The 19,268-nt window shown below is 57.4% G+C and overlaps 2 protein-coding genes and 1 long non-coding RNA gene across 6 annotated transcripts in view; 1 reads left to right on the forward strand and 2 right to left on the reverse strand.

Moving 5' to 3' along the window:
• Positions 1-2,884, forward strand: part of KCNG2 (potassium voltage-gated channel modifier subfamily G member 2) — a 33,083-nt gene extending 30,199 nt beyond the window's left edge. Inside the window, exon 3 of the mRNA XM_027118828.1 lies at positions 1,270-2,884. Coding sequence (XP_026974629.1) covers positions 1,270-2,070 — 801 coding nt within the window. The 3' untranslated portion in view covers positions 2,071-2,884. The remainder of the gene's footprint in view (positions 1-1,269) is intronic.
• A 2,395-nt stretch (positions 2,885-5,279) lies between these two features.
• The window catches only part of SLC66A2 (solute carrier family 66 member 2), a 48,747-nt gene continuing 34,758 nt past the window's right edge, over positions 5,280-19,268 (reverse strand). For 2 of the 4 annotated variants that reach the window (XM_027118830.1, XM_027118831.1), the window contains 2 exons: positions 18,940-19,156; positions 5,280-6,970 (listed from right to left, as the gene is read on the reverse strand). In XM_027118830.1, the coding sequence (XP_026974631.1) occupies positions 6,763-6,970; positions 18,940-19,156 (425 nt within the window). In that variant the 3' untranslated portion in view covers positions 5,280-6,762. The remainder of the gene's footprint in view (positions 6,971-18,939; positions 19,157-19,268) is intronic. The other 2 variants (XM_027118832.1, XM_027118833.1) reach the window with 2 other exon arrangements.
• LOC113626874 (uncharacterized) lies at positions 18,156-18,839 on the reverse strand. Its single transcript, XR_003435315.1, has 2 exons — positions 18,776-18,839; positions 18,156-18,734 (listed from the first exon to the last, which is right to left on the reverse strand). It is a non-coding gene; the product is annotated as an uncharacterized LOC113626874 (long non-coding RNA).

A 19,268-nucleotide genomic window follows, 5' to 3' on the forward strand; every position in this document is an offset into this window, starting at 1 on the left:
TTGGATTATTTTAGTGAAGTCTATTCCTGCCCTGCCCCCTGCCACACACACGCACGCACGCATGCACGCACACATGTTCAGCCCTTGGCGCTGCTCCTCTAAGAGGCCCAGTCACCCTGGGAGGACACTGCTTTTGGTAGCACTTGGGTCTCTTTCCCTGACGGAACTTTGAAAGTCCTCTAATTGCTGGCTGACTGCTCTATTGTTTTCAGCTGCCCTTGGGCATAAATTCCTCTAGCAGCCAATCCAGCCGCATCGCAGCTCTCAGGATGGAACAGTTTCTGAGGTCAGCTGATACTCGTTCTGACTCCAGGAGGGCTCCTTCAGTTCTGCACCCCAGTTCTCTCCTGCAAGCTGGCCACCCCACAGCCTAGGCTGTGTCTTCATTAGGTCCACAAACGTCCTCTTGTTTTCCTTCACTGCAACCTCTACCACTCTTGAGAGCACCCTTGGGTTTGAACTTCACCACTTTCTGTTGCAAATGAAGTCGGTTCCTCTGGAAGTGATCAGGGGCATCTCACTTACAGTCTGCGTCTCCGCTACACAGCATCTCTGTGCCAGGGCTCTGGGCCTGGGGGTGGGGCAGTGGCAAGCTCCTTCCTTGGTGACCCCCATTCTCTGAGCTGACTGCCCTGCAGAGAGACGGGGAGCCAGCGGGCTGAGGTCCTCTCTGTCGTCTCTCCTGGCGTGGAACCACCCTCACAAGCGGGGGCGAGGGCTCTGGGGGTCCCGGCGTTCTCAAGGTACAGCCTCCTTTCCACTGCAGGAGTGGGGGCTGCGTGGGAGCAGGTGCCCCTCTTCCCAGCCGCACTCCCCGGGGACTCAGCCCACGGGACCAGGGAGCCCCGCGTTGGTGGCTGCAGCCTCTGGACTGGAGCCCCCTCCTCGCTGAGCTGGGACGCTGGGGGAGTCTCGGTTCAAATACCAAAGACTCCTTTTTAAACCAATTTCCACAGATTTTCTTGAATACATTTGTCAATTTCTGTTGTCCTCAGGAGTGTTTCCAGAGACTTTAAGTGGTTGTTTTTTAACGATTTTCTCTGGTTTTGCTGGGGAGTTGGTCCGCTGAGCTCTGATTGCTGTCCTGTGGGAAGCCAACCTCCCAGTAAATTTTTGTGTTGTTTTTCTTTTTACAGGAATTGGGCTTTTTTGGTGTACAACCCTTGCCCTTACAGTGGCACATGTGCACGGGTGGGCGTCAGGAGGAAGGGCAGCCCGGGAGGGACAGGCCTCCCTGCCCCCAACACGTGTCCCCTTCTCCCCCCCCAGGGCGAGTGCTCCCCCAAGTGCCGCAACCTATTTGTGCTGGAGACGGTGTGCGTGGCCTGGTTCTCCTTCGAGTTCCTGCTGCGCTCGCTGCAGGCTGAGAGCAAGTGTGCCTTCCTGCGGACACCGCTCAACATCATCGACATCCTGGCCATCCTGCCCTTCTACGTGTCGCTGCTCGTGGGCCTGGCGGCGCGGCCGGGCGCAGGCGGCAACAAGCTGCTGGAGCGCGCGGGGCTGGTGTTGCGGCTGTTGCGCGCGCTGCGCGTGCTCTACGTCATGCGCCTGGCGCGCCACTCGCTGGGGCTGCGCTCGCTCGGCCTGACCGTGCGCCGCTGCGCGCGCGAGTTCGGGCTGCTTCTGCTCTTCCTCTGCGTGGCCATGGCCCTCTTTGCGCCACTCGTGCACCTGGCCGAGCGCGAGCTGGGCGCGCGCCGCGACTTCTCCAGCGTGCCAGCCAGCTACTGGTGGGCCGTCATCTCCATGACCACCGTGGGCTACGGCGACATGGTGCCGCGCAGCCTCCCCGGGCAGGTGGTGGCGCTCAGCAGCATCCTCAGCGGCATCCTGCTCATGGCCTTCCCAGTCACCTCCATCTTCCACACCTTCTCGCGCTCCTACTCGGAGCTCAAGCAGCAGCAGCAGCGCGCCGCCAGCCCCGAGCCCGCCCTGCGCGAGGACAGCACGCACTCCGCCTCTGCCTGCGCCTCCGCCGCGGAGGACGATGGCTCGCAGGGCCCCGACGGTACCGGCCCGACCGGGGACTCCGCGGCCGCGCTGTGGGCATCCGCGGGGCCGCCCTGACCCGGCGGGGACGCGGCACCGGCGAAGAGGCTGCTTCCCTGGAGCTCCAGGACCAGAACCGCATTCTCGCCTCCCGCTGCGCACGGAGGGACGGGGACGACTCTGGGGGCCCGGCTCCCTTTGCCGTGCATGTTGCTCGCTCCGCACAGCCCAGAACTTGGCCCGGGGCTGACCCCGGCCTGAATCGGGGGGTCACAGCCATCCTGTGCTTTGGAGTTGAACTCCAAGGAGCGTCACCAGCCTGTCCTCCGCTTTCCTTCTGCCTCTGGACTTTTGACTCCGTGATGGCCAGCTAAAAGTAAATTCAGCGATCCCAGAAGCTCCAAGCCTGTAGCTCGTCCCCAGGCCTCACTTTGACCTTCCCCTGCGCGTCACTGGTGGGGGTGGGGCGCAGTGGGGCTGGGAGAGGGCACAGTCCCTTCCTGCGCCCGCCGTGTCACCCACAGTGGGCCATGCCCATCAGAGGGGGTCTCCTCATCACGCCTGCAGAAGCCCACATCGCTGCCGAGCGATAGGGACAGAGGTGTGACACTGATGCTCACAGCACGCCAGTTCCTTCGGGGGAGGGAGGTCCCAGCCCTGACCTCTGACCTCCCTTCCCCGGCACAAGCTCCGTGGGGATCTTCCGGGATCCCTCCTCATCTGTTCGCCCCTGAAAATGCCCGGCAAAGCTGAAGGCCTGCACGTCAGCCGGCCCCACCCTCCCCTCGGGCGCCCCGGCCCCCGACCCCGCCCGGGGTGACTGAGCTGCTTCTCTGGAGGCCAGAGGAATCTGTGCTCGTCACTTTCACTTCGCTCGTCACCCAGCACGGCTGGTCGTCCGGGAAGAACCGCTTCCTCCTGCGGGGCGGGGAGGCCTCGCAGATTTTCCCTCCAAGGGTTCGGTCAGCGGTGGAGTAACCCAAGGCAGCTGTCCTCTGTCCTCCCCCCCACCCCGCGGTGGCTCTGAGGGCACCCAGGCGCCCTGCAAGACCAGAGGCCACCTCGGGTCACGGGATGGGGTGCCCGTCGGCCATCCTGCTGGGAACCGCGGGTGTGTGGGGAGGGGCGGAGCACACCCACTGCCCACCACGCGGGCGGAGCGCCAGCCACTGGCTTGTCTGTTCCGTCTCCCCACCGCCACCCTGACCACCCCCCGCCCCCCACACCGTCCCTCCGGCTGCGCTCTGGAAGGCTCCGCTGGCTGTGGCCTCGGTTGCCCATCTGGGTTGGGGGCCGGGAACTGGCCAGGTCCCCGCCGGCCTGCTCCCTCATGCATGTCAAGGAAACCCAGACTGGAGACACTCCTATGGGACAGCTCTGTGCGTCTCCTGCAAGACGTGGTGTTGCCATCACTGCCTCCTTGGCCACCTGCTGAAAACGCTCGAAAGCACTGCAGGAGGGAGGACAGGAGACTGAGTTTGCGAATGCAGCTGTCTCAACCCCCCAAGTGCTGTGCCGAGAGCGAAGGTCAGTTCCCGCCGACTCACGACTCGCTCACGCGGGGGTACTGGGTTTGATCTGGCCACCAAACCAGTGGGCAGGCTGAGTGGGCCAGGCACACCCCTCTGCACCTGAGTTTCCCCATCGGTACAACCAGAGTGATCCGGAAGAACCCTCTGGCTCCACAGCCCCAAGATGCAGGATCCTGGTCCCCGCCAGAGCTGTCTGGTTGACCCCAAAACGTCTGCAAAGCATTTAGGGGGTGACTTGCGTCTGTGACATTCCAGGAATCAGCCAGCGCTCCCCTTCCCCTCAGGGCTGCTTTCTGCACAGGCTGTGCATCCTCCCTTGGGCCCTGACGGGCCCTCCCCCACCCCCAGCTGACCCGCGTGTGCCACTCAGACTGAACAGGGCAGCTCCAGGGCTGAACATGCTCCACCGTCAATGTTGAGGGTTGGAAACCCCCATATTTGCTTCCAAAATAGCCCCAATTCCTGTACTCCTTATCTTTGGGGAAAATGCATCCCCCGCCTCTGCGCGCGCGCGCGCACACACACAGAGTTTCTTCTTGGCCAGCTGGATACCAGGGCTGGGGTGGTGAGGGCAGCTCGAGAGCTGTGGGCAGGGTGCCGGCACCGTTTGCAGCTCTTTATCTGCTCAGAGCTTTCAGCAGCTCAACTGAACGAGATGAACTTTCTCACGCACCCCAGGAGCTGGGGCAACAGCACCATTTTGTTCCCATTTCCAAAATGCTATCCTTGTTGAGAGGAAGAGCTATAAAAATAAACAGGGCATTTAGGGTTTGGGGGAAAGGTCACCTTCCTATATTTTTTTCACTAGAAGCCCCGCTTCTCGTGGGGCTATTAAAAACGTCTGCCCTTTCCCCGGTGGATGGCTGTGCCCAGAGCTCGGGGTTCAGAGCTCTTGCGGCAGCAGCTGGGCCTGTGAAACAGCTCTCTCTTCTCTGTGTCTGAAGGGCAGCTCCAGGGCTCGCTCCCCAGAGGAACACGGGAGCCTGTTCAGTGCTGTTTCCCGGCTCAGCAGTGAAGTCCCCAAAAGGCACCTTCATATTTTTTGTTTTTTTTAGTATTTGAACTTCTACGGCATTAATTTTTTAATTAAAATAGTTATTTTCAATTAACACATTATCAGAAGGAAAACAAAATCTACCCCCAGAGCAGGACCCCTGTCCTGCGTGACTCAGTACAGGGGCTCCAGGGTCCACACCGAGGCTCCCTGCTGCCTGGGGCGGCCGCATCGGAGTCACCACCTTTGATCAGCTCACTCAGACTCTCCGAGGCCAGCGCCACAGGCTGGGGTGACTCGCTGAAAAAACGTAAAATATATCACTTCCATGTATTTCGACTCTGTTGATTCTTTTGGTCTTGCCCTCAGCAGAAATACTCTCCACGAAAAAAGAACTGCTCGGCACAAAGGGATCCAACCCTACTTGCTACACAGAATTACCCGTTTTCCTCGAAACACTTCTTCTGGCCTTGAAAGGAGACACTCCCCAACCTTTTGAGGCATCCCGTTGTTAAGGGAACTGTGTGAACTGGCGGAGACCAGGGCGCCACCACCTCCCCCCGCCTGGCCCTGCTGGCACAGGACGGTCACTGTCCCCGGGGGCCTGAGGGAGCAGCCCCGGTCTCACAGGGGCCACAACTGTCCCCCAAGGAGGAGACGCTGGCCCAGCCCTTCCCTGGGGTCCCCTGAGGTGAATGAGGACGAGACCGGCCCTTTACTCTGCCCTGGCCCCCCACTCCGACGCCACTCACAAGGCCACGCTGGATCCACGAGCAGTTTATTGAATTAAAGCCGCCCTGACAGAACCAGCAGTGCTCCCACACGTGGCATGTAGGTCACCCCTGCACTGGTAATGTGTTAATTTGGAGGCAATGACTGCTACAGACATCTCCTTTCATTTTTAAAAAGTAAACGTTTTCAAAGCGTCTTGCAGGCCAGAGAACTAAGCAGGATCCTCAAACATTCAGGAGTTTTTGAGGAAAACTCAGGAGGAGGAAACGGCTCCGCACGCCGTGCACTGGCCACGGCAGACGCTGCAGCTTTGGCACCAGCCCCAGGACCGTGGACGCTACAGAGCCACCCCTCTGCCTGGGGGAAGGAAAGCGCCTGCGGGAGCCGTGTGGAAGCATCTAAACACTTGCCCTGCGGGGCCCGGAGTTGGAGCAGGGCCGCTGGGCACAGCTGAGATGCTCGTGTAAACCGAACGGGGACCAGTGTCAGACCAGCACCCCACCACCACCAGGCACAGCGGATGCGGAGGGCTGCACAGGAGGAGGGTGGCAGCAGGGATGCCCTGCACAGCATGGGGGAACACCTGCCTCGCTGTCCCCTGCCCTGACCCGCAGGCATCTCCAGGCCTGGAAGACAGACACCTAAGGCCATATCTGCAAGCACACGGTTCCCAGAGGAAAGGGATGCCTGTGCGGTAGCCCTCCGGGGGGATGGCCAGTGGGTCTGCCCCTTCCCAGGCAGCCCCGGGGGCTGCTGCACCTGCCATGCCCCAGGCCCCGCTCCCAACACCCCGGGGCTCACACTGGCCAGAGCCCGGCTGGAGACGGTGGGTCCACAGCAGCCTGCCCAGGAGGGGCCGGCGGAGCAGCGAGGCCACTGGGGGCCCTGGAAAGGGACCTACCTAGGGTTTCGCAACCAGAGCCCTGTGGTGCTTTGGTACCTCACCCCGACGTGTCCCAGGCCCGACCCTGCCGGGAGTCACCCCCAGCCAGTCTGAGGCTGTGGGCTCCGTGGGCTGGGACCTGGGCTCTCCTGGTGCCGTTTCTCACTCCTGCCCCCCGTCTCTCCCATCTTGGGGCTCCCCAGCCCAGCTGCAGGCCCCCTCGGCCCCATCAGCCACGTCGAGGCCACGGGGGCTGAGATGTGGAGGTTTCCTGAGGTCCTCGGTCCTGCAGGGCCCAGGGTGGCCTCCTCCTGGTATGTGAACATGACCCAGGCTCCAGCCAGCAGTATTTTGAGCCAAAGTGGGAGAGGAGACCTGCTTTTCCGTCACTTTGAGAGCAGCAGGCTCCCAGCCTGGGGGGAAAACCTGCTCACACGAGTCCTGGATAACAGAGCACAACGTCGGCACCCAGGCCCCATCACCCCGTGAGAGCCACAGAAGCTGAGCAAGACCCAATGGCTGGGACCCTGTCTCGGGGCCGCAGCACCCACCTGCCCCACTCGGGGAGGACAGGTGGCCTGGCCGGAGCCCACGGCCCGTGGTCCCGCATCCTCATCCTCCCGGCTGCCTCAGAGGGCCTTGGCGCTGGCGGGGTGTGCTGCGTGGGGGGCCGGCTTTAGGGGGTGGCGGGTGAACACGTAGGCCTGCCCCAGGATGGCCAGGTCCACCAGCACCTGCAGCAGCCCGCACGCTGAGAACTGCAGGGGCGCACCGTTCAGCAGGAAGTAGACCGTCTTGAAGGTGTCGCCGCTCGTCCACATGAGGACCATCTTGATGCTGTGGAGACATGAACGGTGGTCAGGGCTCACAGACCATGGATCAGGGGTCACGACCCCCGGGTCGGGGGACATAATCCAGGGGTCAGGGGCCAAAATCTAGGGGTCAGGGGACATAACCCAGTGGCTAGGGGACATAACCCAGGGTCAGGAGACATAACCCAGTGGTCAGGGGTCCTAATCCAGGGGCCAGGGGACATGCCAGGCCTCCTGTCCTGGCCATGAAGCCACCGCGTGCATGGCCACAAGGACAGGAAGGCCCTTCGGCAGGAGCAGCCTCAGCTCTCCAGAGCAGGGGAGGGGCTGGCACAGGGGCCGAGCCCACACGGCCTCACAAACGTCCCATCCTTCCTGGCTGCAGGCACATCAGGTGTGTGTCCCTCGGGAGACACGCTGTGGCCTCAGACGGGAGGGAAGACCGCCACCTCCTCATGCCGCGTCCCACAGGCTGACCCTGCAGCACGAGAACTGGCCTGGGAGGGGCGGCCCTCTGCCCCCCACACCTGCACCCAGGGGTGCTGAGCAGGAAACCAGAGGCTGCCGGGCGAAGCAGGGTGATGCAGGCTTCTCCTGGGAATCCCCTCCAAGCCAGGCCCCTCACTCAAAACACAGCCTGAGGGCGATTCCATTCCTGGTCATCGGTGCCACTCCCGAAGTCTGAGATCGGTCCATGTGGCACAGAGCGGCCCCGTGTCATCTATCGCTCACGTCTGCACACACCTCTCCACACACAGCATCTAACGCCTGGTTGCCAGGTAACGGGCATGAGCACCATCATGTTTTCCTGCATAAAGTGTTTAAATCAGACCCACTCCCACAGCAGGCACACACTGCGTGGCTCACTAAACCAGACCACGGCTTGAGGGGGGGCTGCCTGTCACAGGGCGGAGGAGAGGACCCTCAGGGACAGGATGACACCAGGCTGGAAGCCGTCTGTGCCCCAGGCAGGGCGGGCACTTTGCGCCCCTGAGGTGGCCCCGGTTCACCCCAGAGCTGGGCGGCCTCCGACCCCAGGTCAGCTCTTACCAGTAAAACCAGGCGAGGAGCCCATGGCCCAGTGCAGGGATGTCCATGTCCCCTGCTCTGCCCACAGGAGTGTCGGCCCGACCGTGCAGAACCGGGACAGGAAGTGGACAGCTCCCCTGACCTGCACCACAGCGTCTGGAGGCTCCCCTGATCCTTAATCAGGAGAATGACTCAGGGCCCGGGGAGGCCCAGAGGTTGGCTCCCGTCGACCCCGCAGCCGGCCACCCATCTGAACAGCCCAGCGCGTCTCGCTTGGCTTGTCGGGTTGACCCACATGGCGTTCAAAGACTTTTGTTTCTAATTAGCTGATACCTAACTCTGCATTTAAAACTCCAGGTTATTATATCATCAGTCCTTTTTCTCTGGCTTTCCACATTTATTTGACTTTGGTTTTTAGCAGTTTGTGATGTAATGCATGTTTGGGACTTGCTGAGTATCTTAAAGCTGTACGGTGATCTTGCATCAAGTTTGGGAGGTCTTCAGCCATTCTCTCTCCAGCATTCTCTTCTGCACCAGCCTTTCCCCTCTCCTGTGGTCTCAGGTGACACGAATGTTAGATTTCATGGTGCTGTCCCTGAGTCTGTTCTCTTTTTTTCCGATTTTTTTTCTGTTGTTCAGACTTTCACTTTTTCTGTTGTTCAGACTTTCATTGATCTTCAAGTTCATTAATTCGTCCTCTGTCGTCACCATTCTACTACTGAACTACTGAAGTGTAGTTTTTATTTAGCTACTGTATTTTCAATTTAAAAATTTCGAGCTGGCTTTTCTTACAGTTTTTATTTCTCTCCTGAGATGGTCCGTCTTTGCATTGATTTAAAGAGCGTCTGCTGTTGCCCTTTAGAGCAGTTACACTAGTGCCTTGAAGATCTGATAATTCCAGCATCTGTGTCACCTTAGTTGACTGTTTTTCGATTCTTTGTTGTCTGTTGATTGTCTTTTGAGAGTTGCTGAGATTTTCCTATTCTTCGTGGTGAGTAACTTGGGTTTATATCCTAGACGTTTTTACCGTTCCGTAAGGAGACTGTCTTGCTTCAGTCCTGTGGAGAACGTCGTGTTTTATGTTCTACCAGGGAACCGACGCGGTTAAATTGAGTTCAAGCTGCAAGTTCTGGGTGGTTTTCAGGGGCTACGGCTCAATTTCAGCTCAGTTTTCAAAACCACTGCGGCGCTATTTGTATCTGCACTGTGTGGGCAGCCCTCGGTGGCCAGGCGGGGACTTGGGTGGTGGTGTGCCCCGCAGGTCCTGGAGGAGAGCCCTTCCTGCCCCTCAGACCAGGCAGAGCGGCTTCTCTCGGAGCTTTCTACCCAGCACACCGTTCTGGACTTGGGGCTGTGCTGGAGTCCAGGCTGGCAGATGTGAAAAAACAAAACGTCAATCTGTCTGCTCCAGGACCCAGAGCTGCTCCATCCGTCCTGTCCGGATTTGTAGCTGCACCCGAGGGGAAAGACGGGCCCTTCGTGGAAAAGATCTGAGATTAGCAGCATTCCATCACTGGCCACCCTGTGCCCCGTCCCACGTTTTGCTGGCCTTCGCTGACTGGTCCCTGCGGACACCTGACCTAGTAGACCCTGGACGATGGCTGAGGAGCAGCCGGGAGAATGCCTCACTGCTGTCATCTCTTCTCCGTGGCATCTGTCGCCGCAAAGTTGTTCCTCTCTCTCCGTCTGAATTCTGTCCTGCTCTGGTGCACCAACTCGGAATTTTAGAGTGAACTAGTGGTGTGAAAAATGGCCTGCAGGTGACTCTGCATCACGGTCCGGGGACACAGGGGACTGGACAGGGGCCGCCCACAGCGGTATCTGGAAAGAGCAGCAGGTGGGAGCACAGGGGCTGCCCAGCAGTGGCTCGGGTCAACCTGCACACGTAGAACCCCGGGGGGGATTGCAGAGGCTGGGCGGGAGGGAGATGCACATGACACGGTGGAGAAACGCACCAGAGTGACAGCTGTGGCGGGAGCAGTGTGCGCCGGGGGACTGGGCACCAGTGTGGCTGGGTGGCACCAGGAGGCTGCGGGCACCTGGGCAGACCGGAGCCACCCATCTGATCTACAGAGATGCCCAGCCTGCCAGCGAGGCTGCTCCCAGCTTTCCACAGCTCGGAGCACCTCCATTTCAAAGGAAAACCCACACCCACAGAGCAAGCATTTCAAGGAGAAGCTCCCACAAGCAACCTCTATGTCTGCAAAAGGCCATGAAGACAGGAAGGGAACCAACGAGTCATAAATGAGTCTAGTTCCACTTTACAGAATTAAGAGCTGAGGCACAGTCTCCCCCAGAGGTACGAACTTAATAGGAGACCCAAAGACCCCCCCTCCAAAAACAAACAACGGAGTGGCCTGTGCGGCCCCTTTCATGGAGGAGAGGCTGAGGCATAGAGAAGTCGGGTGGCTTGCCCAAGGGCACACAGCGAGTGCCTTACACCGTGGGAAGGGCTGGGGAGGGGGCGGCAGAAGGCACCGCTGGAGCCTGTCCCGGGCTGGTGTCCGTCTGGGCCCTGGAGGCACAGGTGCACCTTCACCCCACAAGTGGAGACGTGAGGTCACTGCAGAGAGCTGGGCCCTGCCTGACGCACACGAACATTTTTAGCTGCCCAGGCGCCTCCCCAGGCCCGGCCCACAGTCAGCTCTCGCCCCGGGGGCAGGAATCCGACAGGCCCCACCACCAGCCCCACGTGTCGAGGGCTCGGGGCAAATATTAATCAGGCTGCTCCCGGCCCGTCTAAGCAGAAGAGCAGTGCCAGCCTGAGCGACGTGAGCCCTCGTGCAGGGCGCTCTGGACGTACAAGCTCGTGCCTCGCACCCTCTGGTCACCCCAGACCCTGCGGTGCCCTGTGGACGTGTGCCGAGCCCAGGCCCATTCTCCCCACACGGGTGTTAGGTCATCCTTTACCCTCAACAGCTATTGGGCAGGGCGAGCCCCGAGGCTTGGCTACCACTGGCCAGTAGGCCAGGGACGTCCTCGTGGACACCACGTCCGGAGCTCGCCTGCTGCGCACAGCTGGGTCTCCAGGAAGACCCCTCCTCGACAGAGGGCTCAGCTGGCCCAGGGCTCCAGTGATGCGGGGGGCGCAGGGCTCAGAGAACCTTGCGGAAGCCGGTCTGGGTGGGAGGGGAGACTGTCCCCAGGCTGCATTCCTCCAGCTCAGGGGGCGCCGGGAAGCTGGATTCCTTTTTCTAGGTCCCCCCTCACACCGGGCCCCACCCCAGCTGCTGCCTCAAATGCCTGGCCCTCCCCGCCCTCGTGCTATTTTAATCCGGGCCCCCGGTACCTCATTCTTGGCTCCAGCATGTTTCCTCCCCAAGTGAGCAGGCAGATGACTATTCCTAAAATACCTCTCACCTCATCCTCGCCGCATCCGGCCGTCCAGAGAGCCTCCGCCCGGCCAGTGCCCACGAGGTGAGAGCCTCACCCCTGCGCCTACCCCGGCCCGCCAGCAGCCCACACACCTCCCCGGCCGCGCCTCATTCCCACCTCCTGGCCCGGGCCACACCTACCCTCCTGTCTGCCTATCCAAAGCTCCCTGAAATTCAAACCCTACCCAGAACACATCCCACAGGTGTAGGTCTTTGTGACCGTGGGTCACAAGAAACAATGGTTTCTTGGGTGTGACATCCAAAGCATAGCAGTTTTTTAAAAAGATACGTTGGACTCCATCAAAGTCAAATCTTGTGCTGCAGCGTGAAAAGCCAGCACACAGCGGGAGAGGATATCTGCAAATCATGTATCTGTAAGAACAGTTAAAGATCTCTACAACTCAACAATGAAAGACAGCTAACCAAATTTTTAAATGGGCAAAGAATCTGGATAGACCTTTCTCTAAAGAAGACGCATAAATGGCCAATAATCACAGGAAAAGGTGTTTGATGTCATTAGTCACCAGAGAAACGCAAATCAAAGCCACAGGAAACCCCACTTCACACCCACGAGGATGGCTACAATCAAGGGGTCAGAGGGTAACAGGCGTTGGTGAGGGTGTGGAAAAGCCAGAACCCCCGAACACCCCTGGGGGGAACAGAAGATGGTGCAGCCACCAACTCAGCGATTCCACTGCTAGGTGGATTCCAAGACAAAGGAAAACATACATCCACACGGAAACTGGTACACAAACGTTCACAGAAGCACTTTCACAACAGCCGAAAAGATGTCAAACCCAAATGTCTACCAGCTGAAGAAGACATAAGCAAAACTTGATCTGTCCGCACACTGAAGTATCATCCAACCTTAGAAAAGATGGACACTGACAGATCGTACGTGGACGGACCTTGGGAACACTATACAGAGTGAACGCAGCGAAGGACCTCGCATCGTCTGATTCCATTTACATGACGTGCCCCGAGCACAGAGCCGCAGAGACGGAGAGCAGACCAGTGGTTGCTCAGGCCTGGCGGCGAGGGTGGGGGAAACGGGGAGTACTGATGGGTGTGAGGCTGCTTCCTGGGTGACGAAAATGTCCTAAAATTAGATTGTGGTGACGGCTGCACAACTCTTTGGAAGTCCTAAACTCCACTGAATTGCGTACTTCAAATGGCGATGGTGTGATAGGTCACATCTCAATGAAGTTTTTTTTCTTTTAAGTTCCAGGGCTTTTGCTGAACTCTAATTCCAGCCCTCCTCGTCCATCGACTGGACCCTGGGTGTGGCGTGTGCGCACACGTGCAGGGGTGTGTGGCGTGTGCGTGTGTGTACTGTGGCGGAGAAGCGTGTGTGGGAGCCCAGGCGTGCGCTGTTACCACGTGCATGGCATTCTCCGCTCACACCATTGTGGGCTGATTACGTGTCAAGGACGACAGAGGAAGATGAGTGGGGCTGAGAAGTGACGTACGTGCGGCCCCCGGGGGAGACGCCACCCTGATTCCCGAGCAGCCAAGGCAAGGTTCCAGGCGCCCAGCTCCAGGTTCAAGGGCAACGCCGGGGCCGGACCAGGCGGACACTTCCCGGACGCTTCCTGTCAAGGCAGGAAGTGTCCCCGCTGGGACAAGGCAGCGGGCTGGGGCGGCCCCGGCTGCTGCTGCGCCTCGCCATCCCCACCACACCACAGGGGCCGCGCACGCGCACGCACACACGCACGCGCGTACACACGACCTCCTCTCGTGGCCCCTGCTCGCTCCCGGGCTTCCCGCCTGCCCCTCCCCCTCCTCAATCGTAACGGTCCCCCGGATGGTTTTCCCCACAGCTGGCCTCCTCTTCCAGTCCCACCCGCCCCCAGGCTCTCCAGTAATTACTTGTTGGGGAACATCTTCCGATCCGGCAATACGCGGAGGAAGGAGGAGGGAACTTCTGCACTAATTAGTAACATGATTTCAAAAGCGACAGCACTTTCTCGTACTGGTTCAGAAGCAACAGTCACTTAACATTTTGTAAAGGGAAATCATCAAGTATCTCTTGCATTTCCTCCAAGAAATGTACGTGTGTGAAAATGAGTGTGTGCATGTGTGTGCGTGAGCATATGTGCATGTGCGTCTGTATGTTTGAGAATCTGTGCGTTTGTGCGAGTGTGTGCATGTGTGCGTGTGCACACGTGTGCGTGTGTGTGCACACACCTGTGCGCGTGGGCTCACACCCTCTAAAGGCGTCCATGGGTAGGCCCTTCCAAGCAGGTCCGCAGGAGACGAAGTTGGCCCTCAGATAGGACCTCACAGCCTCTTCCCTTCTTACACCTCCTGACGGTCTTCTGTCTGAAGCAAGTTGAGGCTGAGTGTCCTGCAGCAGATCTGTGGTGGCCCTGACCACAGGGCTCTGAGAATCCCAAATCCCAGTGGGTCCAGGGCTTCTCCATCATAGAGAAGGTCGGGGGATGAAGCAGCCCTCCCGGCGGGCTCCCTGGATGGTTGCCTGAGGATGCTGGGTCAGGCCACGCAGAGCGGCTGCTGGGAAGTGGGGACGAGGGGCAGAGGCAGCCCTGAGACCAAGTCCTGAGTCCGGGCCTGGGTGCAGGAGAGGGAGGAAGGCCTCTGGTCCTCTGCTTGGGACGGGAGCAACCAACCTCAGGAGGCTCCTGTGTCCATGCCGAGGGGGGCTGACCACGCAGCCGGCCGGAGGGTCCCGTGTCGGGGCAAGTTCTGGTCTGAACCTGGGCTGAACCGACCCCGCTAAGTGCACACAGGGAGCCCCAGCCTCTCTCTTCCAGGCCGGGATGTGGAAAGCGCAAGGGGCGCTTTCCTCACAGCCCCACCCTCCTCGCCCCACCCAGGAGCCCGCGATCCGCCCCGTAGGAATCAGGCTACAACGTGACAGGCTGGACACTCGGGGGCAACCATGCTCGCCACAGCTCAGGCTCCAGCGGGCATCCAGGCTCCCTGAACACACGTGTGGCATCGTGCTGGCCCTGGGGACGAGGGAAGGGTCAGACGCAGGTGAGACCAGCCCGGCCTGCACAGGGAAACCTGAGAGTCTCATTTTCAGGATCGTGGAATCGGATTTATTGACGTGTGACAGCCAAGCTGTTCTGAAGACACGTCACTGAGCAAGGAAAGAAGGCCCCACCCTGGGGACAAAGTGACAAAACGGAGCTTGGCAGGGATGGAGCAGAGACCGCGGTGGGGCTGAGGGAAGACCCAGCAGAGGGACGCGCGGAGGCCCGGGTGCCCGTGAGCTGCGCTGGGAGAAGCCTGTGCCGGCGTTGCACTGTTTACGCACCTGCTTCAGGTTTAATCCATCACTGCGTGAAAATTCCTTTACCTTAGAGTTTCTCTTACGCAGACTTCTTCGAAGAAGCACAAATTTTACAGGAAACAAAACTGTAACCAGGCTCCAGCCCTGTACTCACTGTCTCTCTCAGCACTCAGTCTGTGCTCACCGCTAAGAAAAAGGGTGTTGGCCCTTTAAATACACACAGAGCAAGGTCACCTCTCTGTTAACTCCAGCTGAGCAGAGAACCTGTGACCCTCCCGTCACCTCCGGTCACCTGTAGGACACGCCACCCCACACCACACGCACAGGCCCCCAGCGGCCTGGCCCTGCAGACCCACCCACGGAGCCCTGCCACGACAGCAACGCTGAACAGGCCCCGAACCTAATCACACCTCCACCCAGAGCCGGCTCTGAGCTGCAGGGCCCACGATTAGGTTAGTCTTCCTAACGAGGACGAGTGGGGCTCTTGAGAGGACCCTGCACTCCAAGCTGATTGAATTAGCGGCCCGTGCCCACGTCCGTGACAGGGACTGCCCCCCTCCGCTGGCTCCGGGCCCTGCTCGGGCCCCGCCGGCTGGCATGGAGCGGGTCTTCGTCCCCGCGCAGCCGGGCCTTCTCGCGACCTGCTCGCGGCACTGACCGCAGTCTCCTTCCCTTCCCTTTCGCCTTTGCCTTCTGTCTCCTTTACCCAGTGCCACCAGGCAGGCGGGTGGTCTGTTGGGGGGAGGGCCCTGGGGGAGAGGGGCTGCGGTCACCAAAGGCTGATGACCACACGCATCCTTTCCGCCCTAAAGTCAGAACCTCAGGAGCACGTGCACCACCCGGGCTTCCTCCTTTCAGGTCCAACGCCCCAGGTACCAGGGCCTTCTGCGCATCCTGTCACTCCCGAGGTCACGCTGAGACAGGAAGGGGGATGGCCACGCCCATGGCGCGCTTCTGCAGAGCAGCACAGACCTCCGTGGTCCAGCCTGGCGTCTTTCCAACACTGCCTTTGCTGGCTGAGTCACCGCAGCCCCACCAGGGACAATTCCCACTGGGGCCTTCTGCAACTTTTGCTGTTGTGCACAAATTCTCCAAGAACTAGCCCGATCAGCTAGGTACCCACACTGGTGAATCTTCCACATTCATACCTGCTTCCCCAAGTGTTCTCACTTTCCCGAAAGTGATTTCGAGAATCAACTATTTTAGTCCTTCATGAGTTCATTCAATAAATATTTACTGAACTGAACTGCTGTAAGTTTCCAAGCACACTGTCAGGTGCTGGGGAAAGAAAGAAACAGGATACAGTCCTTGCCTTCAAGGCTGTCAGTCAAGTAGATGAGCTGGGCAAATTAAAACATCCGTGCATCACTGTCAGATGACAAGGATGTTTCTGGAGAAACATGGAGACGGTGGTCAGATAAAAGGAGGTTTAGAAGGTCAGCCTTTTAAAAGACAGCTGCAGTCATGTGTCCCATACCCAAGATAAGAGGATCGCACACAAAAAGAAAGGGTTAGTTAAAATCAGGTGTGACACAAACTTCAGCTTCTTGGAAGACAGAATCGTCTCCCTGTTCCTCCCCTATACACCCTGGACATTACACAGAAACACAAGACTCTCAAAGGTGGGGAAAAGGCCACAGGAATGCCAGACTTGGAGCTGAAGAAGCAGGAAATGCCAGGAGGCCCCAGGAACAGGCTGTTCTCTGTGCAAAAGACCAGGAAGGGTGCAGCCTGGCAGAATAGGCAACTTTAGCCAATAACTGCTCTACTCCAAACAAAACAAAAAAAGGCAGCCCCACCACCACCCGTGATAGCAGAGGAGGGTGGAAATCCTAGACGTTTACTCCTGCCAGGCGTCCCAATCCCACCGCCAGGGTAGTGTCAAGGAAGCCAGCTAAAACCAAAGGTCTAAGTAAGACCCAGAGTCTTATAAATAACGTGGAAATGTCCAGGTTTAAACTGGAAATCATCTGTCATATCAAGAACCAAGAAGATCTCAAACAAAATTTTAAAAAGACAGTGTTTAGATGCCAAAACTGTGAGAAAAAGCAAAGATTTTCAAACAGCCACTTTAAAACTGCTTCAATGAGCAATGATGAATATGCTTGAAACAAATGAAAAAAGAGAGTTTCAGCAAAGAAACAAAAAGCTTCACAAAAGGATCAAACATGTAAAGAAGAACCAAATGTAAGTTTTACTGTATTGAAAAATACAATAACCAAAGGAAACAGTCAGTAAATGGGCTCTCAGAGCACAGAGGCTGGAACACCGGAAAGAACCAGTGAACCATAACAAAAAAAGAAACGATCTTAACAAAAGAATCATAGCAAATAACCTAACGTTCCACATCATCAGAGTCCTAGAGAAGAGGGGTAAAGGGCAGGACTGAAAAAGTACTCAAAGACATAACAGCTGAAAACTTCCCCAAATTAGCAGGAAGTATAACCCTAGGGATTCAAGAAGCTGAGTGAATCCCAAACAGGACAGATCCACACCAAGACACACGTCACAGTCAAACTTCTGAAAACTAAAGACCAAAAATAAATCTCAAAAGCAGCTAGAGCAAAACAACACCTTACTTACAGGGGAAACAAACATCACAGTGGGTTTCTCCTCAGAAGCCACAGAGGCCAGAAGGAAGTGGCACATTTCTCAAGGGCTAAAAGAAATGAACTATCAACCTAGTTCAACCTGTATCAGCAAAAATATCCTTCAGAGATGAAAGGGATATCAAGACATTCGCAGGTGAAGGAAAAGTAAAAAAATCTGCCACCACCTGAAATACCCTTAAAGGCTAGTTACAGGAGTTTCTCAAAACAGGAAAAAAAAAAACAAAAACGAAAACAAGAAAAGAAGGCATCTTGGAACAGCAGGAAGGAAGGAAGAACATCGTAAGCAAAAATAAGGGTGAACACAATAGACATTCCTGTCCTCTTCAGTCTTGTGCATTATGTTGACTGAAGCAAAAATTATAATATTATCTGATGTGGTTCTAAATATGAATAGAGGAAATATTTAAGAAAATTATAAGTGGAGCGAAACATCACGTATATAAAATATACTACATTAAAAATATCATAAAGGGAGGTAGAGTTTCTACACTTCACTAAAAAAATCTATACAGAGAGCACCCACTCAAAACCACCATAGATAAATACTCATTAAACAACAACTCCCCACCCTCCCCTCTTCCCAGCCCCCGGCAACACCATTCGACTTTCTGTCCATGAATCTGATGACCCTCAGTCCCTCATATAAGTGGAACCATACGGTATTTGTCCTTTTGTGACTGAGCACGTCCTCACGATTCCATGAAGTAACCTGTGTCAGAACTTCCTTCCTGTTAAGACTGAATAATATTCCATTGTAATGGACAGACCACATTTTGTTTATCTATTCATCCACTGATGGACACTTGGGTTGCTTCCGTGTTTTATCTGTTATGAATAATGCTATTATGTTATGAACATGGGTGTACAGTATCTCTTCAAGACCCTGCTTTCAATTCTCTTGGTTATATGCCCAGAAGTAGAATTGCTGGGTCACACTGTAATTCTATTTTTAATATTTTGAGGAAATGCCATATTGCTTTCCACAGCAGCTGGACCACTCTGCATTCCCACCAACAGAACACAAGAATTCCAATCTTTGCACATCCTTTACCAACACTTGCTGTTCTGTTTTTCTGACAGTCACCATCCAAACGGGTGAGAGGTGACATCTCACCGTAGCTTTCATTGTACAGGTCCTTCCACCTCCTTGGTTAAGTTAATTCCTAAGCATTTTTTGCTATTTGATGTTCTCATAAATGGAACTGTGCCTGAGGGAGGCAGGGAGCGCCTGAGACCTGCTCTTGGTGGTGCTAAGGGGGAGGAGGCTGCCGCGTCGTTTCCTACATTAAAGGGCTTGAACCTTCTGCCTTCGGGAGACATCTGTGGACCCCGCCTCCCGTCCATGGCCTGCAGTGAGCTGCTTCACGGGAGGGTCTCGGCTTCCCCTCACCTGTCGCACAGGAACACACCTGCTTGTACGTCAAGAGGTCAGAAGACCAGCGTCCTAACCCGAAGCTGCTCTTGAACTGAAAGTGAAGCAGCAGATGTGCGCACGGGTCCCTGCCGCGCCCCTACCTCATGCCCTCCGTGGACACGGGTCCCTGCCGCGCCCCCACCTCATGCCCTCCGTGGACACGGGTCCCTGCCGCGCCCCTACCTCACGCCCTCCGTGGACACGGGTCCCTGCCGCGCCCCCACCTCATGCCCTCCGTGGACACGGGTCCCTGCCGCGCCCCTACCTCATGCCCTCCGTGGACACGGGTCCCTGCCGCGCCCCTACCTCATGCCCTCCGTGGACTGGTGGCGGTGGTTGCGGCAGAGCTGCGGCATGCCCAGCATGGCCTCGGTCAGCACGGCCAGGAAGCCCAGGCTCTCCACGAAAAGGGCCGAGTCGATGGACAGGTAGGTGACACAGCCCGCCACACCGGTGAAGGCCAGGACGCACTGCACGTAGTCCCCAAAGCTGTCCCAGTGCCAAAAGTGCTGGGGGTCGAGGTCTAGGGCAAAAGGGAGAGAAACGTGAACGAGGTGTGCAGGCCAAGGTCAGTGGGGGAGGACGGGACCGAGTGAGGAGGCCAAGGTCAGTGTGGGGGAGGACGGGACCGAGTG

Source organism: Aethalodelphis obliquidens, unplaced genomic scaffold (assembly GCF_003676395.1).
Source record: "Aethalodelphis obliquidens isolate GAN/ISIS:26980383/991018 unplaced genomic scaffold, ASM367639v1 scaffold19, whole genome shotgun sequence".
NCBI lineage: Eukaryota > Metazoa > Chordata > Mammalia > Artiodactyla > Delphinidae > Aethalodelphis > Aethalodelphis obliquidens.